Source organism: Carassius auratus, unplaced genomic scaffold (assembly GCF_003368295.1).
Source record: "Carassius auratus strain Wakin unplaced genomic scaffold, ASM336829v1 scaf_tig00021605, whole genome shotgun sequence".
Taxonomy (NCBI): Eukaryota; Metazoa; Chordata; class Actinopteri; order Cypriniformes; family Cyprinidae; genus Carassius; species Carassius auratus.
The window spans coordinates 96033-115480 of NW_020525123.1; the positions used below are offsets into that span (position 1 = coordinate 96033).

At 35.2% G+C, this 19448-nt stretch overlaps 1 protein-coding gene across 1 annotated transcript in view; it reads left to right on the forward strand.

Annotated features, from left to right (window-relative positions):
- Window positions 1–1073: 1073 nt before the first annotated feature.
- LOC113077124 (MAM domain-containing glycosylphosphatidylinositol anchor protein 2-like) overlaps window positions 1074–19448 on the forward strand; it is a 64274-nt gene continuing 45899 nt past the window's right edge. Inside the window, exon 1 of the mRNA XM_026249577.1 lies at window positions 1074–1526. Within this exon, the coding sequence (XP_026105362.1) occupies window positions 1454–1526 (73 nt within the window). The 5' untranslated portion in view covers window positions 1074–1453. The remainder of the gene's footprint in view (window positions 1527–19448) is intronic.

Here is a 19448-nt window from a genome sequence, read left to right on the forward strand (position 1 = left end):
ACATGCATTATTTATTCTATCTATACTTTTTATATTTTATATTTTTTATAATCCAAATTAATATTTTTTACTTTATGTTATATATATATATATATATTTATATCACAGTAAAAAAGTATTTATTTATTTTGTGTTGATTAATTGATTTATTTGCTTCTTGCTTTGTTTTGCTGAACAGTAATGAGAATGTCACTACAGTCCTGAAATTAAGCTTTATATACTTATACATAACATTTATTCGTAAATATATATATATATTGGTCATGCGTTTGTGAGATACACCCACTGTATATTATATATAGTTTATTCCTTCTGTCTGGGGAAATTCTTGTGAGAGTTTGATTGCACGTGCATTTTGTATTGAGGTTGTTTTCCCAGAAGAGAAAGAATCTGTTTTAAATGCATACATCTGCTGGACTAGCATCTAGATGATTTCTGAGATGAACTCGATCCTCGGACAGCTCGTCGCAGACACACAGACGGAGTTCAGCTGCACGCGCTCGTCCTCGCCTGTCCGTCACTCTCAGCTCTAATGAGTTTATTCCAGCAGCCCAATTCAACACAGGACCAGCGACACAATTAGACGGGGTTTGTTGCTTGTTATTTAAAATATCTGACTTTCAAGCTCTTAGTTTGGGGTCAGAGACTGCTTCAATAACCGGATCGATCTCATTCTGTCCGTGCACGTGCACTTACACCGAGAACAAACAACGAGACCAGAAACAGCAGTAGTTTAAACTTATATTTACGAGATTTGATCTGTCATTCGCTTCCACTTATTTTAAGTGGTATATTATTATTCTTTTAATATTAATGTAATGAAGTGTTGTTATTAGCACATTTGAACAATAATAAACTATTATTAAAAATCTAATAATTATCGTTTTAAACATGCAAAAATGTATTTTAGGGTTTTGTGAATCAACATTAAATGCACACGCGCGTGTGTGTGTTTCCGTCTGACTGTGTCTGTGTGTGTGTCCTTCATGCAGATGAGTCTGTCTCTCTCTCTCTCTCTCTCTCTCTCTCTCTCTCTCTCTCTTTCTCTCTCTCTCTCTCTCTGTCTGTCTGAAGGCACGAACGCTTCGGACTCGGTTCGGTTCCGAGGAGTTCAATTGTTGCTCGGATCAGCGATGACGGACAGCCAGGCGCACGCGCATTGCTCGTCCCCGACGCCGCCGGTCCTGATGCTGCACGCGCACGAGCATCCGCAGCGTCACTGAGACGCTCAGAGCCTCGGATCGGATGAAGCGATGCCAGCCGCAGACACACCGTCACCGAGCCTCACCCGAGCCCGAGAATAAACACTGCTCCGAGTCCGGGTCCACAGCACGAGCTCCCTGCGAGGACGCGGCTCTGAAGCGGCTCTGAAGCGGGTCTGAAGCGGCTCGTCACATCGCGATCTGGAGAGACTCCGGCGCTTTGATCTGGATATGTTGAGAGGCACGTGAGGATGGATGGGATTATTAGTGTTTTGGGGGTCCTGACGCTCGTTTTGGAGGGCATCTCATGCCAGGGAGTGTATGGTAAGTGCCAGCAGCTCGTGCAGATGCATTTATATGCCAGTCAACATTCTGTGTGTGCGTCTGAACAGGTGCCATTTCACAAACCATCCAGCATCAGATCTTCCCAACAGCCGATCCACAGGTTTTTAGAAGGAAAAACGATTCATTATAAACACCAGATCACACTGGAAATAACAGTTGAACCTTTTAGAATTAGAAACCACTATCATTTTAATTGCAAATGTTTTTTTTAGGTGTAACATTTAGTCATGGTGTGCATTTTCACTGCATGACAGTTCAATATTATCAATCCACAAGAAAAAAAAAAAATGCAAATAGCCATGATATCTAATGTGCATAATCAATTTGTTTTCCTAAGCAAAGCACGTTTAAGAAACACTATGCTTCAATATTCCCAATGTACAGGGAAAAATATTGCAAATGTGCCCATTGCATGCTAAACAGTTCATCCTTTGGGTTCCTCACATTCAACTGAAGTCGGTGCACTGCATTTGACAAACACTGTGGAAACGCAACAGAAAGTATTTAATTGCATTCAAGAAACATTGTAGAAATAACTTAATATTCTCAATCCACAAGGAAAAATAATGCACTTCGCAAGTATATCTATATTGCAGTTGTGTATATTGCATGCTAAACAGTTCATCTGCTGGGTTCCTCACATTCAACTCAAGTCATTCCATTACATTTAAGAAACCCTGTAGAAACACAACAGAAGTCCTTGCAATGCATTAAAGAAACATTATGGGAATGCAACAGAAGTTATTTAATTGCACTGAAGAAACATAGTAGAAATCCCTTAATATTCCCAATCCACAAAGTAAAATAATGCAAATAGTAAGTATATCTATTGCAAATGTCCCAGTTGCATACTAAACAGTTCATCCAACGGGTTTCCCTCACATTTAATGGAAGTCATTGCATTGCATTAAAGAAACGCTGTAGAAATGCTTAATTATTCCCAATCTAGAAGCAAATATATGATTTGCATTCTAAACAGTTAATCCATTGGGCTTTTCTCTCTTTTAATGGAAGCAGCATGGAGAGGCATTCATGCATTTTAATTTGCATTAGAGAAACGCTGTCGAAAAGCTGTATGGATGCTGTTTAATGTGTTGTAAATGTCACAGCTCTGCATATGTCGAGCTCTCGCCTCTCTCATCGTGTACTAAGCAACTAGTGGTGTTCTAGTAGTGTAGTGTGGGTTAACCAGAGCTTTGAGTGACCATGAGTCGTAATGTGCAAATGTCACGAGGGAAAACATCGAAGCATTGTTTACCGTGGGCCGCTGTTGCTCAGAGCTGATCTGATTGGTGGGTCACGCGTTGAGATGGTGGGCGTAATATCAACTACATGGCTTTTGTTTCTGGAGTCGGTTCACATCCAGAGGGGCACGCATGTGTCTCTGAGGGGCTAATAGGATAATAGAGTTTGGGTAGAGCCGGGTTTCGCTGATCCATGAGAATGCACTTTAAAATCAATGACTTCAGAGCCCATGGAGGAATGGAAATGACGGTGTGAGGCGCTGGTGAATGCCAACACGCTCTGAGATGCGCAGCAGTATATGCTCCCTAATTAGTGTTAATTATAGATTCGCTTCAAGTGTTCTCTGCTCCCTATGCACTCAACAGGGGACACTTAAAGGAGCAGTTCACCAGAAATACATCTGTGCTGAAAATGTGTTCACCCTCAGGTCATCCCAGATCAGGATGAGTATCTTCATCAGGTTTGGAGAAATGTAGCACTGCATCAGTGTCTCATCAGTGGATGCTCTGCAGTGAATGGGTGCCGTCAGAGTCCAAACAGCTGATAAAAACATCACAAAGATGCTTATTTCAGTAAAGAAACAACAATTTACTCCAAAAAGGCCTACATTTAAGATACGTGTATTTGAAGTGTATATAAAATGTCCATGCTTTTTAAATTAAAGTAATTCTTAACTAAACCTGTTGCATATTTGTTAGTCATAAATGACTAATTATCATTGGTTTCCTATACAGCCTTTTCTCTCAAAATATATTTTAAATAAATGCTAAATATGTTGAAAACAGTGATGCTCAATTATTATTATTATTTTAATAAAATATATATAGTTTTAACCTTCATATGGCAAAATGTAAAACATGCTGTGGAATAAATTATATTAATGTAAATATTTAAACAAATATTATATTATATTATATTATATTATATTATATTATATTATATTATATTATATTATATTATATTATATTATATTATATTATATTATATTGGTTTAATTTAGTAACACTTTACAATAATATTGCATTTGATAGTAACATAAGTAAGTTAACAATAATGGAAAATATTTCTAAGAATATTTTTATCAATCATATTTAATGATAATTTTTACCAATTCTTAATAGATGATTAAACTCCAGTGTTACATCTGTTAATATTATTTAATATTTAAATATGTATTTTATATATTTTATATGTGTACATATCACAATATACAAAAAATGAGCAAAATTATATTTGATGAAATATATTTACATTAATATATTTCTATAAATGTTTAGCTCATTTCTGTATATTAATGGAAAAAAAGAGTTTTTAATCTATTTTCAGTTTTTAAAATACTTTTTATTATGCTTCACAGTTTACAACATTTTCATCATTCGTTAATGTTTGCATAAAATTTAATTTTTAAAGAAGCTTATTACTAAAACCTTTGTAAAAAAAAGAAGTGTGCTTAATTGTATATTAGTTATCTTTTAAAATATACTAAAAACTGCATGTGCAACTAATATAATATCTATTAAATAAAAAGCCTTTTAAGTGCACTTAAAGAGAGACACTTTCAGGAGTGTTTCCTAACAATTCAAGTCAAGTCAGATCATAAATGCATGGATTAACATTTCTGCATTTGACATTGAGAGCATAGGCCGTAATTTAGATATATTTCTGAGATGGAAAAAGGCAGTTTTATAAATGCTAGAAACGTGGCTTTCTAAGGAAAGATTGTGATCAAATAGCACACCTAGGTTCCTAACTGATGACGAAGAATTGACAGAGCAACCATCAAGTCTTAGACAGTGTTCTAGGTTATTACAAGCAGAGTTTTTAGGCCCTATAATTAACACCTCTGTTTTTTTCTGAATTTAGCAGTAAGAAATTACTCCTCATCCAGTTTTTTATATCAACTTTGCATTCCATTAGTTTTTCAAATTGTTGTGTTTCACCGGGACGCGAAGAAATATAGAGCTGAGTATCATCAGCATAACAGTGAAAGCTAACACCATGTTTCCTGATGATATCTCCCAAGGGTAACATATAAAGCGTGAAGAGAAGCGGCCCTAGTACTGAGCCTTGAGGTACTCATTTAACACATGTAAATAGACTTTTAAAAATTGACCTGTGTAATGATGTCAAAGATACAATTTAACTTTAAAGTACACTTTAAATCACTGTTTTAATAAAACTAATAAACATGCACTTACATGAAAAGTCTTTTAAAGTTATATTTTCAAATGCACTAAATTGCAACTTCATTATTAGAAATGTGAATTACAAATATACTTAAATGCATGACATTCAAGTTTCAGTGGAATTACGTTATAGTTGACAATAGAAGTAATTATATTTTACAATGCATATTAAAATGCACTTAAGTGGATAGAAACACACATATATATTTAAACTATAATACATTTTGATTTAATTGCAGATGACATGCAATAGTGTCTGAAAACATTGCATTCAGTGTCACTCATTGAAAGTACTGTACATTATTAAGCAGTCATTATAAAAGTATGCTAAAATCTTTCAGAAGAGGAGACGGGTTGAAGGTTTTTCATGCATGATGATGATTGTAGAGGAGAAGTGTGGGAACCGCGTGTCATTGGGTAACGTTGTTTCCTGTGACGCCTCTGTTCTTTAAAGCGTCAGGATGAATGGAAACAAGGCTGCTGTGCTTTATTCCCCGAGTCGGCCGCTAGTGAAGTCTGTGTTCACGGCGAGCTTCAGATGCCGGCCGTCTAAACTATGCAAATGCATTCCACCAGTGCAACTAAAGCGCTCTTTGTTGCTTCTCTGCACCTCCTCTAGAGCTCTTTATCAATTCCCTTGGATCCGGAGCCTGCGTTTCCTACTGTAATGAGAGCAACCTCGCACACTTCTGCTAGCGTGTTCATACGATGAGATTTAGGAAATTGATATTTTGAATGATTTGAAAGCTGAATAAATCAGCTCTCCATTGATACAACTATTTGAGAATCTGGAATCTGAGGGAGCAAAAAAAAAAACATCTAAATATTGAGAAAATCATCTTTAAAGTTGTTCAGATGAAGTTCTGAGCAATGCATGACAAAAAATGCCAAAAAATGACAAAAATAAAAACAACAAAATTACTAAAACTTTGACTAAAATAAAAGCAGAAAGCAGTGAATGCTTTCATAATGAATGTATTTTTTAAACACATTTTATATTTTAGAAAGTATTTTTTTAATAATTTTTTTTAGGTGATCTTTGTTTTAAAGTAAAGTGAAAAAGCTAATCCTACAGCTCCTGTTTTCTAGCATGTATGCAGATAAAGGTTTAGATATAGCTGTGTGATAATATAGTTTCCATATATATATATATATATATGTCACATAACTTATCCATGTCTCATTTGTCTAGTCATGTCTCATTTGTGTTGCAATCCTATAGAGTTTGATTAGACACGTGACCTTTGACCTCAGTGTTTGCGGTGAGCAGTGTTGTATTACTGCTGTCAGATGTTTCTGGTGCGTGTCCAGTGAGTTGAGAAGCGCCGAGCTGACGGCTGTAGTGTGAATCTTTCATGAACACTTCTCTCTCTTCAGCTTCGCTGGACTTTCGCTGGTGTTTTTCTAACTGAATTACTGCTGTACGTGACTGTAGATCAACAGAGCGCTGACTTCCCAAAGAGAACAGACACTGGAACCATAACCAATTAATATACAGTACTGGACAAAAGTTAGAAATTATTACGATTTATAAAAATTTATGGGTGCATTTATTTGATCAAATATGCAGTAAAAATGTGAAATATTATTATGATTTAAAACATCTGTTTTCTGTGTGAATCTGTGTTAAAGTGTAATTTATTTCTGTGATGCTCTGCTGTATTTTCAGCATCATTCCTCCAGTCTTCAGTGTCACATGATCTTCAGAAATCAGAATAATATGATGATTTACTGCTCAAGAAACATGAAGATTATTAAAAATATTTAGTAACATTGTCTTAACTGTCACTTTTGATCTGTTGGAGTGCCCTATATATATATATATATAATATTGCAGGATAGGATAGGATCATGTGACTCTGAAGAATGGAAATATGATGCAGAAAATTGTGCTTTGATCACAGAAATAAATTACATTTGAACAAATATCCTCACAGAAAACAGTACTTGTTATTTGCAATAATATTTCACATTTTTATTGTATTTTTGATCCAATAAATGAACTGAACTGATATATTCGTCAGGTTGATTCATTGTTTTTGTGATTTTTTTTTTTCACTAAACTGGCTGATTCTTAGATACATCTTTAACAGGATTTTTAAGTAAATATTTGGCAAAACAAGTGATTGTTCATAAAATAGCAATTTTGTGGACATTTTATTTGCTATAATCAAATTGCAACATTCACATCAACATCACTTTGGCAGCCGTGAGAATGTCCACATATCAGTCGAGGGTTAATTCTGGACGTTTGCCGCTGGTTCAGTGTCAGTCTCATGCTAATCTTTAGCTCACACATCCAGCCCGAGTGATGTCTGTTGTCATGGCGACAGCATCCTCGCTGCAGAGAGTCAGTCGCTGAACCTGAAGAGAGCGTTTCATCTCACAGACGTCTCGTGTATCTGAGGTGTAAGCGCTTCAGAGTAAACGTGTCCAAACCCATCCAACACTCCTCGCTCTCCGCTCGCGAGTCACACTGTGTGGCGTTCATCTGTCGGTATGCAGGACGAACGCTGGAGCCAAAGACTGGTGCATCATTTCGTCAAAAGCAGATTGATTGCATTTGTACACATTGAAGCCAACAGATTATATATTTTACACTGACCTCTAAAGTCTGCCCAAATGGCTATTACTCCTATAACAGCTATAATATAGCTATAATAAATCATATATATATAAATATCATGAGTGCTTTTTAAAATAGCATGCAAAAACAGCGGGAAACTCTGTATATTCATGCAGTGTGTGCATGTCAAAAGAGTAAATCCGGTCAGAAGCTTGTGACATATAAACATGTGTATCACGTTATTCAGTGTTCATGTAAACACTACGTCTGGATGCGTGCATCAGAATGAAGATCAGATTCAGTTCGAGTGCATTGCTGTGATTGTACGAGGCCAGTTGCATTGGTTTGACACAGAAGCATCATCCAACTTAAGTTATTTAGTTTTATACCTTGTCATTGAGCTAAATTAAATTAGTTAGTTAAACTAATTTAAATTATTTGCTTCTTAAATAATATTTTATAAATAATAATGCATGATATTGTTATTTTTATGTGCATTTTAATACAGTTGTCTACTCACTTTATCTATTTATTTATTTATTTAAATGATTATTATTTATCTATTATTTAGGAAATGCATTATTATTGTTTAATCCTGTTTTTTAGTTTCATTTTTATTTTACACTCTCATTTATTCATTCATTCATTATTTTATTTATTTACTTTAATATATTTATTTAGTTAATGTGAATGTTTTACAATTTTTCTACTCTTCTGTTAGATGGTTTGTCTAATAATAAATGCATTAATATATTGTTTATTTTTAAATAAAGGTTTTTATCAAAAGTAATTGAGTTGAATCTTTTTAAACACATTTGAACAGTGTTTTTTTTCTACACTAGTTAAAGTGGTTTCTGTCATTCTGGTTTTGATGGTCAGCGCTGTGCATGTAGTGAATCTGTTTCTGCTGTTTTCTGCTCTTTCCGTCATCTTTTCTCATGCAAATGTCCTTGTGTTTTGTAAGTGGTGTTGGTGAGTTAATTGGCTGTGTGCTGCTGAGCAAAAATAATAATAATAAAATCCTCCAGTTCCCCGTCGGCCACTTTCTGTTTCTCTTACGGTCACATGCATCTAATACCAGCGCGTTTACCCACATTGCATCTGAGATCGCTTGAAAGCGCTCAGTGGGTTAATTGAGCAGAAAACCTCAGGATATGAAAAGGCATTGCATTATTGTCCAGAATGCAGGTCTGCAGTTTGTGCTGCTTTAGTGCTGCATCTTATCCCAAATCTTTTTGTAGGAGAGAAGCTTACATATGCACAGATAAGATATAAAAGAGCTTGCAAATATTACATATTTTATACATGCACATGCAAATATAAAATATTTAACTATTTAATTCAGTTTGATTAGCATAAATTCGATGTCCACAATGCAGGGTTTGTGCTGTATGTGAATAGTAAAATGTATTTATTATTTAATTTAATTTAATAATTAATTTCATTTTATAGTTTTTTAACATGTCACAGAAATTTTAAAAAGTGGCTATATATTTTAATGTACAACAAGCCAGTTTATACTGTAAAAAATAAAATAATGGAAAATATTTATTTAATATTTAGTTTTTATTAACCTGTTTTCAACTCACTATAGTACTGTACAGTTGATTTATTTTACAAACGTATTCAATTTGATCATTTTTATCACATTTTATCTGTTTTTATAAATGCATTTATTTATAAAGTTTATGCTTTTTTCTATTATATATGTATTCTAATTTAGTTTTACACCCCCCCACCCCCAAAAAATAAAAATAAAAACACTTTCCAAACCCCCATTTGTGCACAAGTTCATGAAAACATGAAACATTTACTTATTTAATTTGAATTCATTTAATTATCAATTGATTTAAAGATCAAGAATTCAGGATTGTAGTTCGTTCTGTTTATTAGGAAGACTTTAATATTTAATATCTACAAAAATAATATGTTTTATTCAAAGAGTGTCTTTCAGGGACCCTTTCACACTTTACACAATAACTATATTATTAAATTGTAAGTTTTAATGTGACTTTAATATCTCGGTTGCGTCATTTATTTTGCAATGATAATCAAATTAAATTAAATATTAAAATATTTGCATGTTAATATGCACACATGATATTTATTTACACACATTATTATACAGGTACTATCCAATATCCAAAAGCATGCAGTGGAACCGAAATGCATTTTCATTAGTGGCATTTAATCTGTTAATGATCCATGCACACACTGTGAGCGTGATGCATTATGAAACCTACGTTTACTCAAACACTCCTGCTCAGATACGACTGTTATTAATAATGAATGGCTGGCGTGGATCAGGAAGGCTGCTGGGTGCAGGAGTGTTTTCGGGCTTTGATCTGAACGTGGAGTGATTGCTGTGAGCCTGAAATAGCAGCGAGCGCCTCAGGAGAGAATCTCCACCTTTACTGTGAAGAAGCACAGTACAGGGTTTCTGTAACCTACATTATCTGCTGATTTCACACAGCAGGACTACATTTCCCAGCATGCACCACAGCATTATAAAAAGATGCCTGTTACTGCTGCTCTTTGTTGCTCTTCTACAATATCTAAATAAGAAGCATTTACTTGTTTTTTAGATATTTAATTGTGCAATCTGTCAGTTTATCAGTTTTCATATTATTTAAATCAATTAAATTCATATTTTTATTCACCAAGGACACTTTAGATGAATCAAAAGAGAGAGTTAAAAACATTTATAATGTTTCAAAATATTGAGTTTACATCACTTTTTTATTCTATGGTTAAAACTAAATAAATTATGTAAAAAAAAAAGGCAAAACTGGAGGATAAATATTTTTTGTGTGACTAATAAAATAACAAAATATAAACATTACAAGATTATAACTTGCAATTGCTAGACATAAATTCTAAGCAGTTCTAAGGATACATTTTTTATTCCGTGATTTATATTTCATTGTGGAAGTTTCAACAAAACATGGTTATTTAACACTATTTGAACATTTATTGTTAATATTTAAAAAATATATTTTAAATATGATGTTATTCATAGTTTGCAAAATGTTGCAAAGAATGTTGTGGAGGCTGTGCACTGTTTGCTCGTTTCTTTGTGTATCATTTGCATGTCTCTTGGATGTTGTTTGTGTATCGTTTGTGTGTTTTCTTGTTTGTTTATGTATCCTTTGCGAGTCATTTTGCATGTTTAGCATTTTTTGTGTCATTTGTGTGTAGTTTTGCAAATTGTTTGCGCCTTATTTGATTACGTTTTGCGTGTTGTTTGTTTGTGCTGTCTTTGTGAGTCAATTGCATGTAATTTGCATGTTGTTTATTTGTGTGTCATTATGCATCTCGGTTGTTTGTGTTGTTTGTGCAATGTTTGCATGTCGTTATGCATGTGCATTATTTGAGTGTTATTTGTCCGTGCCTTATTTGCATGATGTTTCGCGTGTTGTTTGCACATTCTTTGTATGTCATTTGTGTGTATTTTGTCTTGTTTGCATGTTATGAGTGTCAGTCGTTTGTATGTTGTTCGTACATTATTATCATTCTTGCATTTTGCGTGTTGTTTGTTTGCGTGTTCTTTGTGTCATTTGCGTGTCGTTTGTGTTGCTGGATGTCCGTATGGATGTTGTGGAGGCTGTGATGGAGGTCGTTCCTCCCACACAAACATCCTCATGTTGCGCTGCAGGCGTGATGGAAGCGTGTGCTTGCTCTCGTCTCATTGAGAAACACCTCTGATCGAAGCGTGAAGCGTGTCGTGATTGTGATCCACTCGTCTCATCTTCTCTCTAGAGCTTCACACCATAACACTCTTTTATAGTTGTATCTTTTAGTGTTTTTTTATCTTATCACTGACCGTGGTCAAACGCAGCATCTGCTCGTAAAGCTTCAGATTATATTACGTTTGATTTAACAAGCTGTTTTCCAATGTACATATTTCTAATGCATACTGTAAGTATCTACTTGGCTGCTGATGGGAAGTACTTAGATTTGAGTATGTACAGTAGAAAGACAATATGGCATTAATGTGTTGTGCTACGACATCAAATGTGTTGATGCCTCAGACGTCTTTGTCATGTTTTACTGTAACTGAAACGTTTAGGTGTGTAGTGAGCATTTGCATTTGTGTGTGTGTGTGTGTGTGTGTGTGTTTATTATGAATGTATGAATTTATATTTGCTTCAAAAGCATTGATGAAGATGGATTACGGTTACAGATAAAACTTCGAACAGAACTTCACTCATTTATCTTAGTGTTGTGTTTTAAGTGTTATGCATTAAATGAAAAATTAAAAGGCAAAAAAGCCTTAATTACACTGAGCTTGAGCAACACAGACTTCTGGGAGCTTCTTTGGCAGCGGCTGCATCTGTGTGTGTGTGTGTGTGTGTGTGTGTGTGTGTGTGTGTAGAGTCAAACACACTTTGCCAAAGTAGAACGTGCCAAGAGCCAAACACCCACACACACACACACACACACACACATTTTTATATTCAACATCTATACTGTATCTTATTTCTGAATGCAAAGTGTAATTTCAGTGATAGAAAACATAGAGGAATATAGTTGAGCAGTTTCTGCAGGTTCATAAAAGGGTTTCAATAAGACAAGCCACTTGTGCATGCAGTGATTATAATACAGAATAATAAAAGTGTACTATAACACAACAGACCCAACATCTCTGAAACACAAACTTGGCAAGCAGCACTGTATTGACTGCTCTCTTGAATACATCTTGAGTGTGTGTTTTCATCCTGTGCACAAAAACCTGCCAAAATACACAGACTATGTGTGAAAACAGTCAACTAATGACTTAACGCTGCTTCTCAGGTGGATTTATCGATATTATAACTGGAAAATAAGAAAAACTGTCAACCTTGACTGTAAATAACATAAATCAGAAACTACTACTTTAACTACTTCAAAAATGTAATTAGTAAAATAATCTGGATTACAAATATCAGGTAATGTAGTCTGAGTACTTTTGATTTACTTTTAGATTCCTGTATTTATCATATAAATTTGGGATTAATAAAAATAATGATAAATGATACTAATTCTTTATCATAAAATGCAAGAAACATAACTTTACAGCAGGGTTTGATCAAAACAACTGAAGGGTGCTGATTAAAAGCCAGCAATACATGAAATCCTAACAATGTCAAATTAAAATGGATTACAATTCATTAAAACATTTGTCCAGTTTTAATAATTAGTAATATAAGTAACATAATTGCATAATTATTAGTCCCATCCAGAAAGAAGAGGAAAAAAAAAACATAGGAACTGGGGTGAATCAATATATTCTGAATAAGTTACTCCCTTTGTGTGAATAATAAATAATGTAAGCATTTAAAATTATTATATAATCTAATCTAATAACAAGTAAAAAAAAATAAAACATTTTTAATTTTTTTTTTTTTTTTTATTTATTTTTTATATTTTTTTAAAAAATTTTTTACATTTTTTTTTTATTTAATTTTTTAATTTACAATTTTTGCTTTTGGCTGTTTCCCTAATTGTGAATATGATTAGCTCTTAAATGCTTCTTTGATGTTATGAATGCTGTAACTTTACCGTATTAGAACAGAACAGAAAGAAAGCATGAGGACAAATATTGATTGCATCCTGAATGCGAGTGTGCTTCGTCTTCCTGCACTCAGAGACTTCTTCCACTTGTTTATCTTTATAAAATCTGCCAGAATGCATTGTAGCAGACACACAATGTGTGAAAACAAGCCTGAGTGACTTACACAGCGCTCTTTCTCAAGTACAGATAGTTTAAAAAAACGTTTCCCTCAAATCAGTCCTGCCTGCTTTAGTCACTCAGGTATCTCTACAAACGTCTTTCTGTTTGCTCCTTATGCTTGAGACTGACAGAAGAAGAAGATGAACTGATGTTGGTGTGAAGCGTTCTGCCGTCTGCATTGGACCGAGGCCATTATTAATATGCACTGACACTTGCATACGACTGGAATGAGTCTCGTTGTGGATCATAAAAATCCCCAAGGTGCCTTTCGCTCGTCTGATATCGAGTGCACGTACTGTGTCTGTGTTATAAATCACAGAGATTCCAGAATGATGAAAAAACACGTTTTCAATGCGTCGCTAAAGACAGAACTGCATTTAACTCAACCAGCGTCCCATTTGTCCCAGTGTTGCAATGTAGCTTTGATAACAATTCAGATTGATTATTTACTTATTTATTTATTTAAACAAACATTTATTGCTATAAATTACTTTTAGGTCTCATTTCATTGGTTATTTTTTTAGCATGAAAACTGCTTCAACTGCTTTGATTCGTTTAGAAAAGTGCTTTATAAATACAACGTGATTTTATTGCCTGAAGACCCGATTTAGTTTTATTTAAAATAATAATAATAATAAAGCCTTTAAATATTATGCAGTATTATCACTAAATATCATTAATGGATAATGGTTAATTAAAAGACTCCAAAATGAATAACTTCCTGATGGAAAATTAATTGACAAAATTTACTGGCCACAGTTTCTGCATCGCAGAATGCATTCAGTACGATACGATATTAAACAATACACTACGATGCAATGTGAAGCAATTTTATTTTGTTTTAAAAAGTACATCAAATAACAATAACTTATAATCCAGTAATGCCTGATATACATGACACAAGGAATTCCAGAGTTGCACGCTCAATTCCCAGTTTATGCATAAATGCAAATTATTTTAACCATCGATTAAGTTCCAATAAAGTTACCGTCCAAACAGTGTTTTAATTCATTGGATGAAGTCCATTATAACAGTCGTTTGGCACTATGCAAGTATTAATCTACATTTATGCATTGGGCACACACTCTCACCTAAAGCATCTTAAAGTGGACTCAGGCATCAGTTTAATGCTCATTTCAACATTTGAAGGGATATTTAACATTTTGAGAAAACCAAACAATTGCTGGTCCCCTTTGACTTCCATAATACATAGTTTTCATAGAAGTCAGAAAGACCACCAGCAACAGTTCAGTTATCAACATTGTGCAAAATATCTTCACAGTCAACAGAAGAAAGAATCTCATGCTGGTTTAGAACGACATGAGGATGAGTCAACGATGACAGAATTCATTTTGAGGTGTACTGTCCCTTTAAGAACAACAACTATAATGATAACGATAGCTTTAGTTTTAAAAACCGTCCTAAATACAGAAGAATAGCATAGTGCACACCAAGAAGAACGATATCATTAAAATCACATAAAGAATGATGCAAACTCTGACAGCCAATCAGAATCAATGCTTTAGATTGATTAAAATCAGTGGTGTAGCCAGAAAAGAGACCGGTGTGCATATGAAAATCTGGGTGTGCCACATTTATTGTCAGATTACTGTGCAAAATTATGGGATAGTATTTTTGTCACACTGCTTCCGTCCAACCATACTCCTAGTGTTCATTTGCAGGTCGTGTCAAAATGTAGTTAATTGTTAAATGTAATAATTTTATTCCAAATACGATAATTTTGAACTTTAGCTATTTCATTTTGTTTATTTTTCATTACAATTTATTCACTTTAAATTAATTATAATATATAATTATAGGATTAAAATGAATTGTAGTTGCTCAATATAGATCTTATATTTGCGCGCGTGCCTAGGCGCAGGTTTGCGCGCGTCGGATGAGCGCATGCACAAATCTGCGCGCGTGAACTCGCTGCCTCTGGCTCTTAAATGTTTAAACTGACAAAGCTTAAATGAGTTTAGTTTAAACACAGATATCAGCACCCAGGTGATGACGGAATAAATTACTTCTCATATACAGCATTCGCGTTGAACAAGAGTGAATGATTTGTCCAGGGTTTTTTTTTTTCTCTCATGTTTTTGTAATGTCTGGGAAGCCATTTATAGCAGGCCATATTACAGATGATATTACAGATGCTTTGTCAGATTTGTGTGTGGTGAACCGAATGGTTTGGTTTTTTTTTCAGCGAACCGTGCCATCCCTATTACCTCAATAATCAATCAATTACATGCCTAAAACAATCATGCCCGAGCAGACGGATATTAGTACATCTCATCACACCGGCACCCGCGTCTAAATCAGTATGGTCTAGTTTTCAGTCTAAAGCAGTTGTGTCAAGTATAACTGTCTCTTCTGTTTCTGGAGGTGCGCGCGCATTCAGCGGAGGCTCGCACCTCCCAACTCGCACAGGAGGCTCGCACCTTTTTTTCTCAGATTTTGAAAAATCTTTGCGATCGACTTAAAATGCTTCCAAGATCGACTTGTCGACCGCGATCGACGGGTTGGTGACTCCAGATATAGCGACCAACTTTTTTTGAGCAAGCATTGATTATGCGTGACACAGTCTCAATTTGTAGCATGTATTGGGCTTCAAACGCTGTGCGCGCACGCGCTACGCGGGACGGGTGGTCACCCTACCAGGCACACCCCTCTAGAGTGTGTCCATCTTTGTGTGTGGGTCCATGTACATCCTGAATCGACAGGTAAAAAAAAAAGCCTCAAGTCCAAATATTCATTTATCACCAATTAACTGTTTGACAAACACTTCCTGCTTTGATGTCCAGATCTGAATTTAAAAAAATCTCAAACATGCTACGAAGTCCCGATCTGAATCAACCGAGTCGCGAACAGGCTCCGAAGTGCCGATCTGAATCAACCGAGTCGCGAACAGGCTCCGAAGTGCCGATCTGAATCAACCGAGTCGCGAACAGGCTCCGAAGTCCCGATCTGAATCAACCGAGTCGCGAACAGGCTCCGAAGTGCCGATCTGAATCAACCCAGTCGTGAACAGACTCCGAAGTGCCGATCTGAATCAACCGAGTCGCGAACAGGCTCCGAAGTCCCGATCTGAATCAACCGAGTCGCGAACAGGCTCCGAAGTGCCGATCTGAATCAACCGAGTCGCGAACAGGCTCCGAAGTCCCGATCTGAATCAACCGAGTCGCGAACAGGCTCCGAAGTCCCGATCTGAATCAACCGAGTCGCGAACAGGCTCCGAAGTGCCGATCTGTATCAACCGAGTTTTGAACAAAAAATATATATATTTTCTAAGTAAACAACAATAGCCCAAGTTTAGTAAACATTTTTTATTGAGACTATAAAAAATAATTCTGCATCTATTTTTAGGTGTGTCAGCTGCCCTGTGGGTGGCACAGGCACACCCTGGCACACCCGTGGCTACGCCACTGATTCAAATAGAAAACAGCTTTTTTACATTACAAAATTATTTCACAATTTGTACGTATTTTTTATCAAATAAATGCAGCCTTATTGAGAAAAATAGATTTATTTCAGAAACATAAAATATCTCAGTGACACCAGTCTTTTGAATGTAAATTATTCTATGGAAAAATTCAGATACTTAATTGCAGTTGATAACTATATACTGCTTAACATTCAGTGTTTAGGATGGTGACTTCATCCAAAATCACTTCTAATTTGTAAAGTGTTTGACATAATCCGCTATACACTTTCCCCTAAACAAAATAAAATTATTCAACATAAATTGTAAATAAATAAATAAATATCTCACAATTAATAATAAGCACTTCTCCTCAGCCAAACAACATCAGATCTTCACGACCGATCCAAAGTGATTTCAGGATCTCTTCATGCTTCATAACAGCTTTAAACTGCAGAAACAGTCAAATAGTCATTCTGACACATTTACACGCGTGACATTTGAGACGCAAACACATGAAGTGTGTCTCTGAGGATGTCACCAGCGCACACAAGGACTCGCCGCTGGATTTAATCACATACTGTAAACCCACAGACAAATGACCTCGCTCGTAAAACACACTAATGACTTCACGAGGGGAAGGTTCACTGGTCGCACTCCTTCGGGATTGTGGATTACAGATGTTAGAGGTCACATGACCTCAGTGACATCATCAGCACAAGGTGAAGAAAACATCTGCCCCATCTGGATCAGCGTTATAAGAGATGAACTGGATTTAAGATTCACTTTCTTCACTTGCTAGTAAATTTCAAACATTATTACAATGTAATGGCAGGTACTGTAGAAAGACTTATTCTTCAAAACTGTATTTTCGGCATCATTCCTCCAGTCTTCAGTGTCACATGATCTTCAGAAATCATGATACTATGTTATTGCTTAAATTAAATTAAGTTTGTAATAAAATGTTTTATGTAACATTGCATTACGTTTTATATTTGTATTTAATATAGTTAATATTTATTTATTTATTAACCCCTTAACTGTCACCCTGTCCTGAATATGGAACGCCTACATTTACTTCACTATATTACAATTAAATCTAATCAAATAAATGACAAACTATATATCGTTGGAAAGGTCTAAGACACGCGAATATATATTTTTCCAATGTTTTTTTGTTAAAAATTATGCAGGAAAAGTAATAGATTAATTCATGACAAGAGTGCACCCTTAAAAATCTACATTATAACAGGAGTTTTGACCTTTGTTTAAAAAAAAAAAAGACTTCTTCGTTGCCTTTTTCACATTTTAGAAATCATCAGAAATTATATATAGACTGAAAACTTAAAATCTCAAAATTCATCCTTTAAAACCCATTTTAAAATCAGACATTGCATTACCACGTAAAAGGTACATCTGTAACGAGGAGTCAGAGGCATTCGGATCCATGTGCAGAACTTTATTCAAAGAATGGTCAGACAGGCAGAAATCAGGAACGGCGTCAGGTATGTTAGGGGTAACCAGAATCAAAAACAGAACCAAGCAGAGATCGGGGCAGGCAGCAGAGAATCAGAGTCGAAATACACAATCCAAGATCAGACACGGGAAGAACAAACACAAGGGAAAACTCTCGGAAATGCTAGACAGGCTAAACAAGACTTGGCAGTGAGTGAGCGTGATTGTGCTGCTTTTATGTGTGTGTAAATGAGGTGCAGGTGTGGCAAGGAAATTGGCTGATGAATGAGGTGCAGGTGTGGCAAGGAAATTGGCTGATGAATGAGGTGCAGGTGTGGCAAGGTGATTGTGCTGCAGTGTCTCATGGGAGATGTAGTTTGGGTGTGGTGCAACAGTATGAGAGGTTCTAGTATCGAAGTGACATCAGGTGGTTGATTGGAGTGCCCTCTACTGAAGTTCATGGGCACTCCATCTAATGATCGTGACAACATCAATATCAGGTTACAAAATTTTTTCACTCATGAATTATAAAAATTTAGGTTTGTATCATGCACATTCAAGTCTATCTTCAAAAATGTGAGTGACAGATAATTATTGATTAATTGCTTGATTTAGGATAGTTGCCCTGAAGTTGGTCATACGATCTGATAGATGATTATTGAACGATCGTGTTAATAAGAGTATCACAGAAGCATGCAAAGAGCTCTAATTAGAGAGGCATGAAGTGTTTGGCCTGCGTTTAACCTTCAACATTCCCAGTGTTCGGCGTCACAAAACGTTACGCTCATTCGTATGAATAATTGTTGCCAAATCCTCAGATAACGGAGGATCTCTGGGAATCGTTAGTGGCTGTTTGGTTTGTGTCAGCACTGATTAAACTCATAATTAAAACTGTTATTAAGAGCAGTGAAGTGTCCTGAAGCTACTCTTCTCTCACAGGGACAGAATATGTGTTAGTCACCATCACTGATTATAGCATTTGATCTGTCAGTTTTCAGTTTAAATTGTTAAAGTTTTAGTAAATTTGTGAGTTTTGTCTGTATAGATCTCATTCATATTTCTTTCCGTTTAAATTTATTTTATTACTTAAAGTTAATGTAAATTAAAATGTGGATGTATGACCGCAGGCACAAAAACTTTCAGTTTTAGTGAACTCTAGGATATTAATGTAACATTTTGTAACACAGGCTAAATGTAACAAATAATGACAAAGCAATGGCAAGTAACACATTGAATGAAACATTAATTTAAAGATTTTTTTTTTTTTTTTGGTAAAACATATAGCAGTAACCTGCATTAACATCTTAGAAAAATC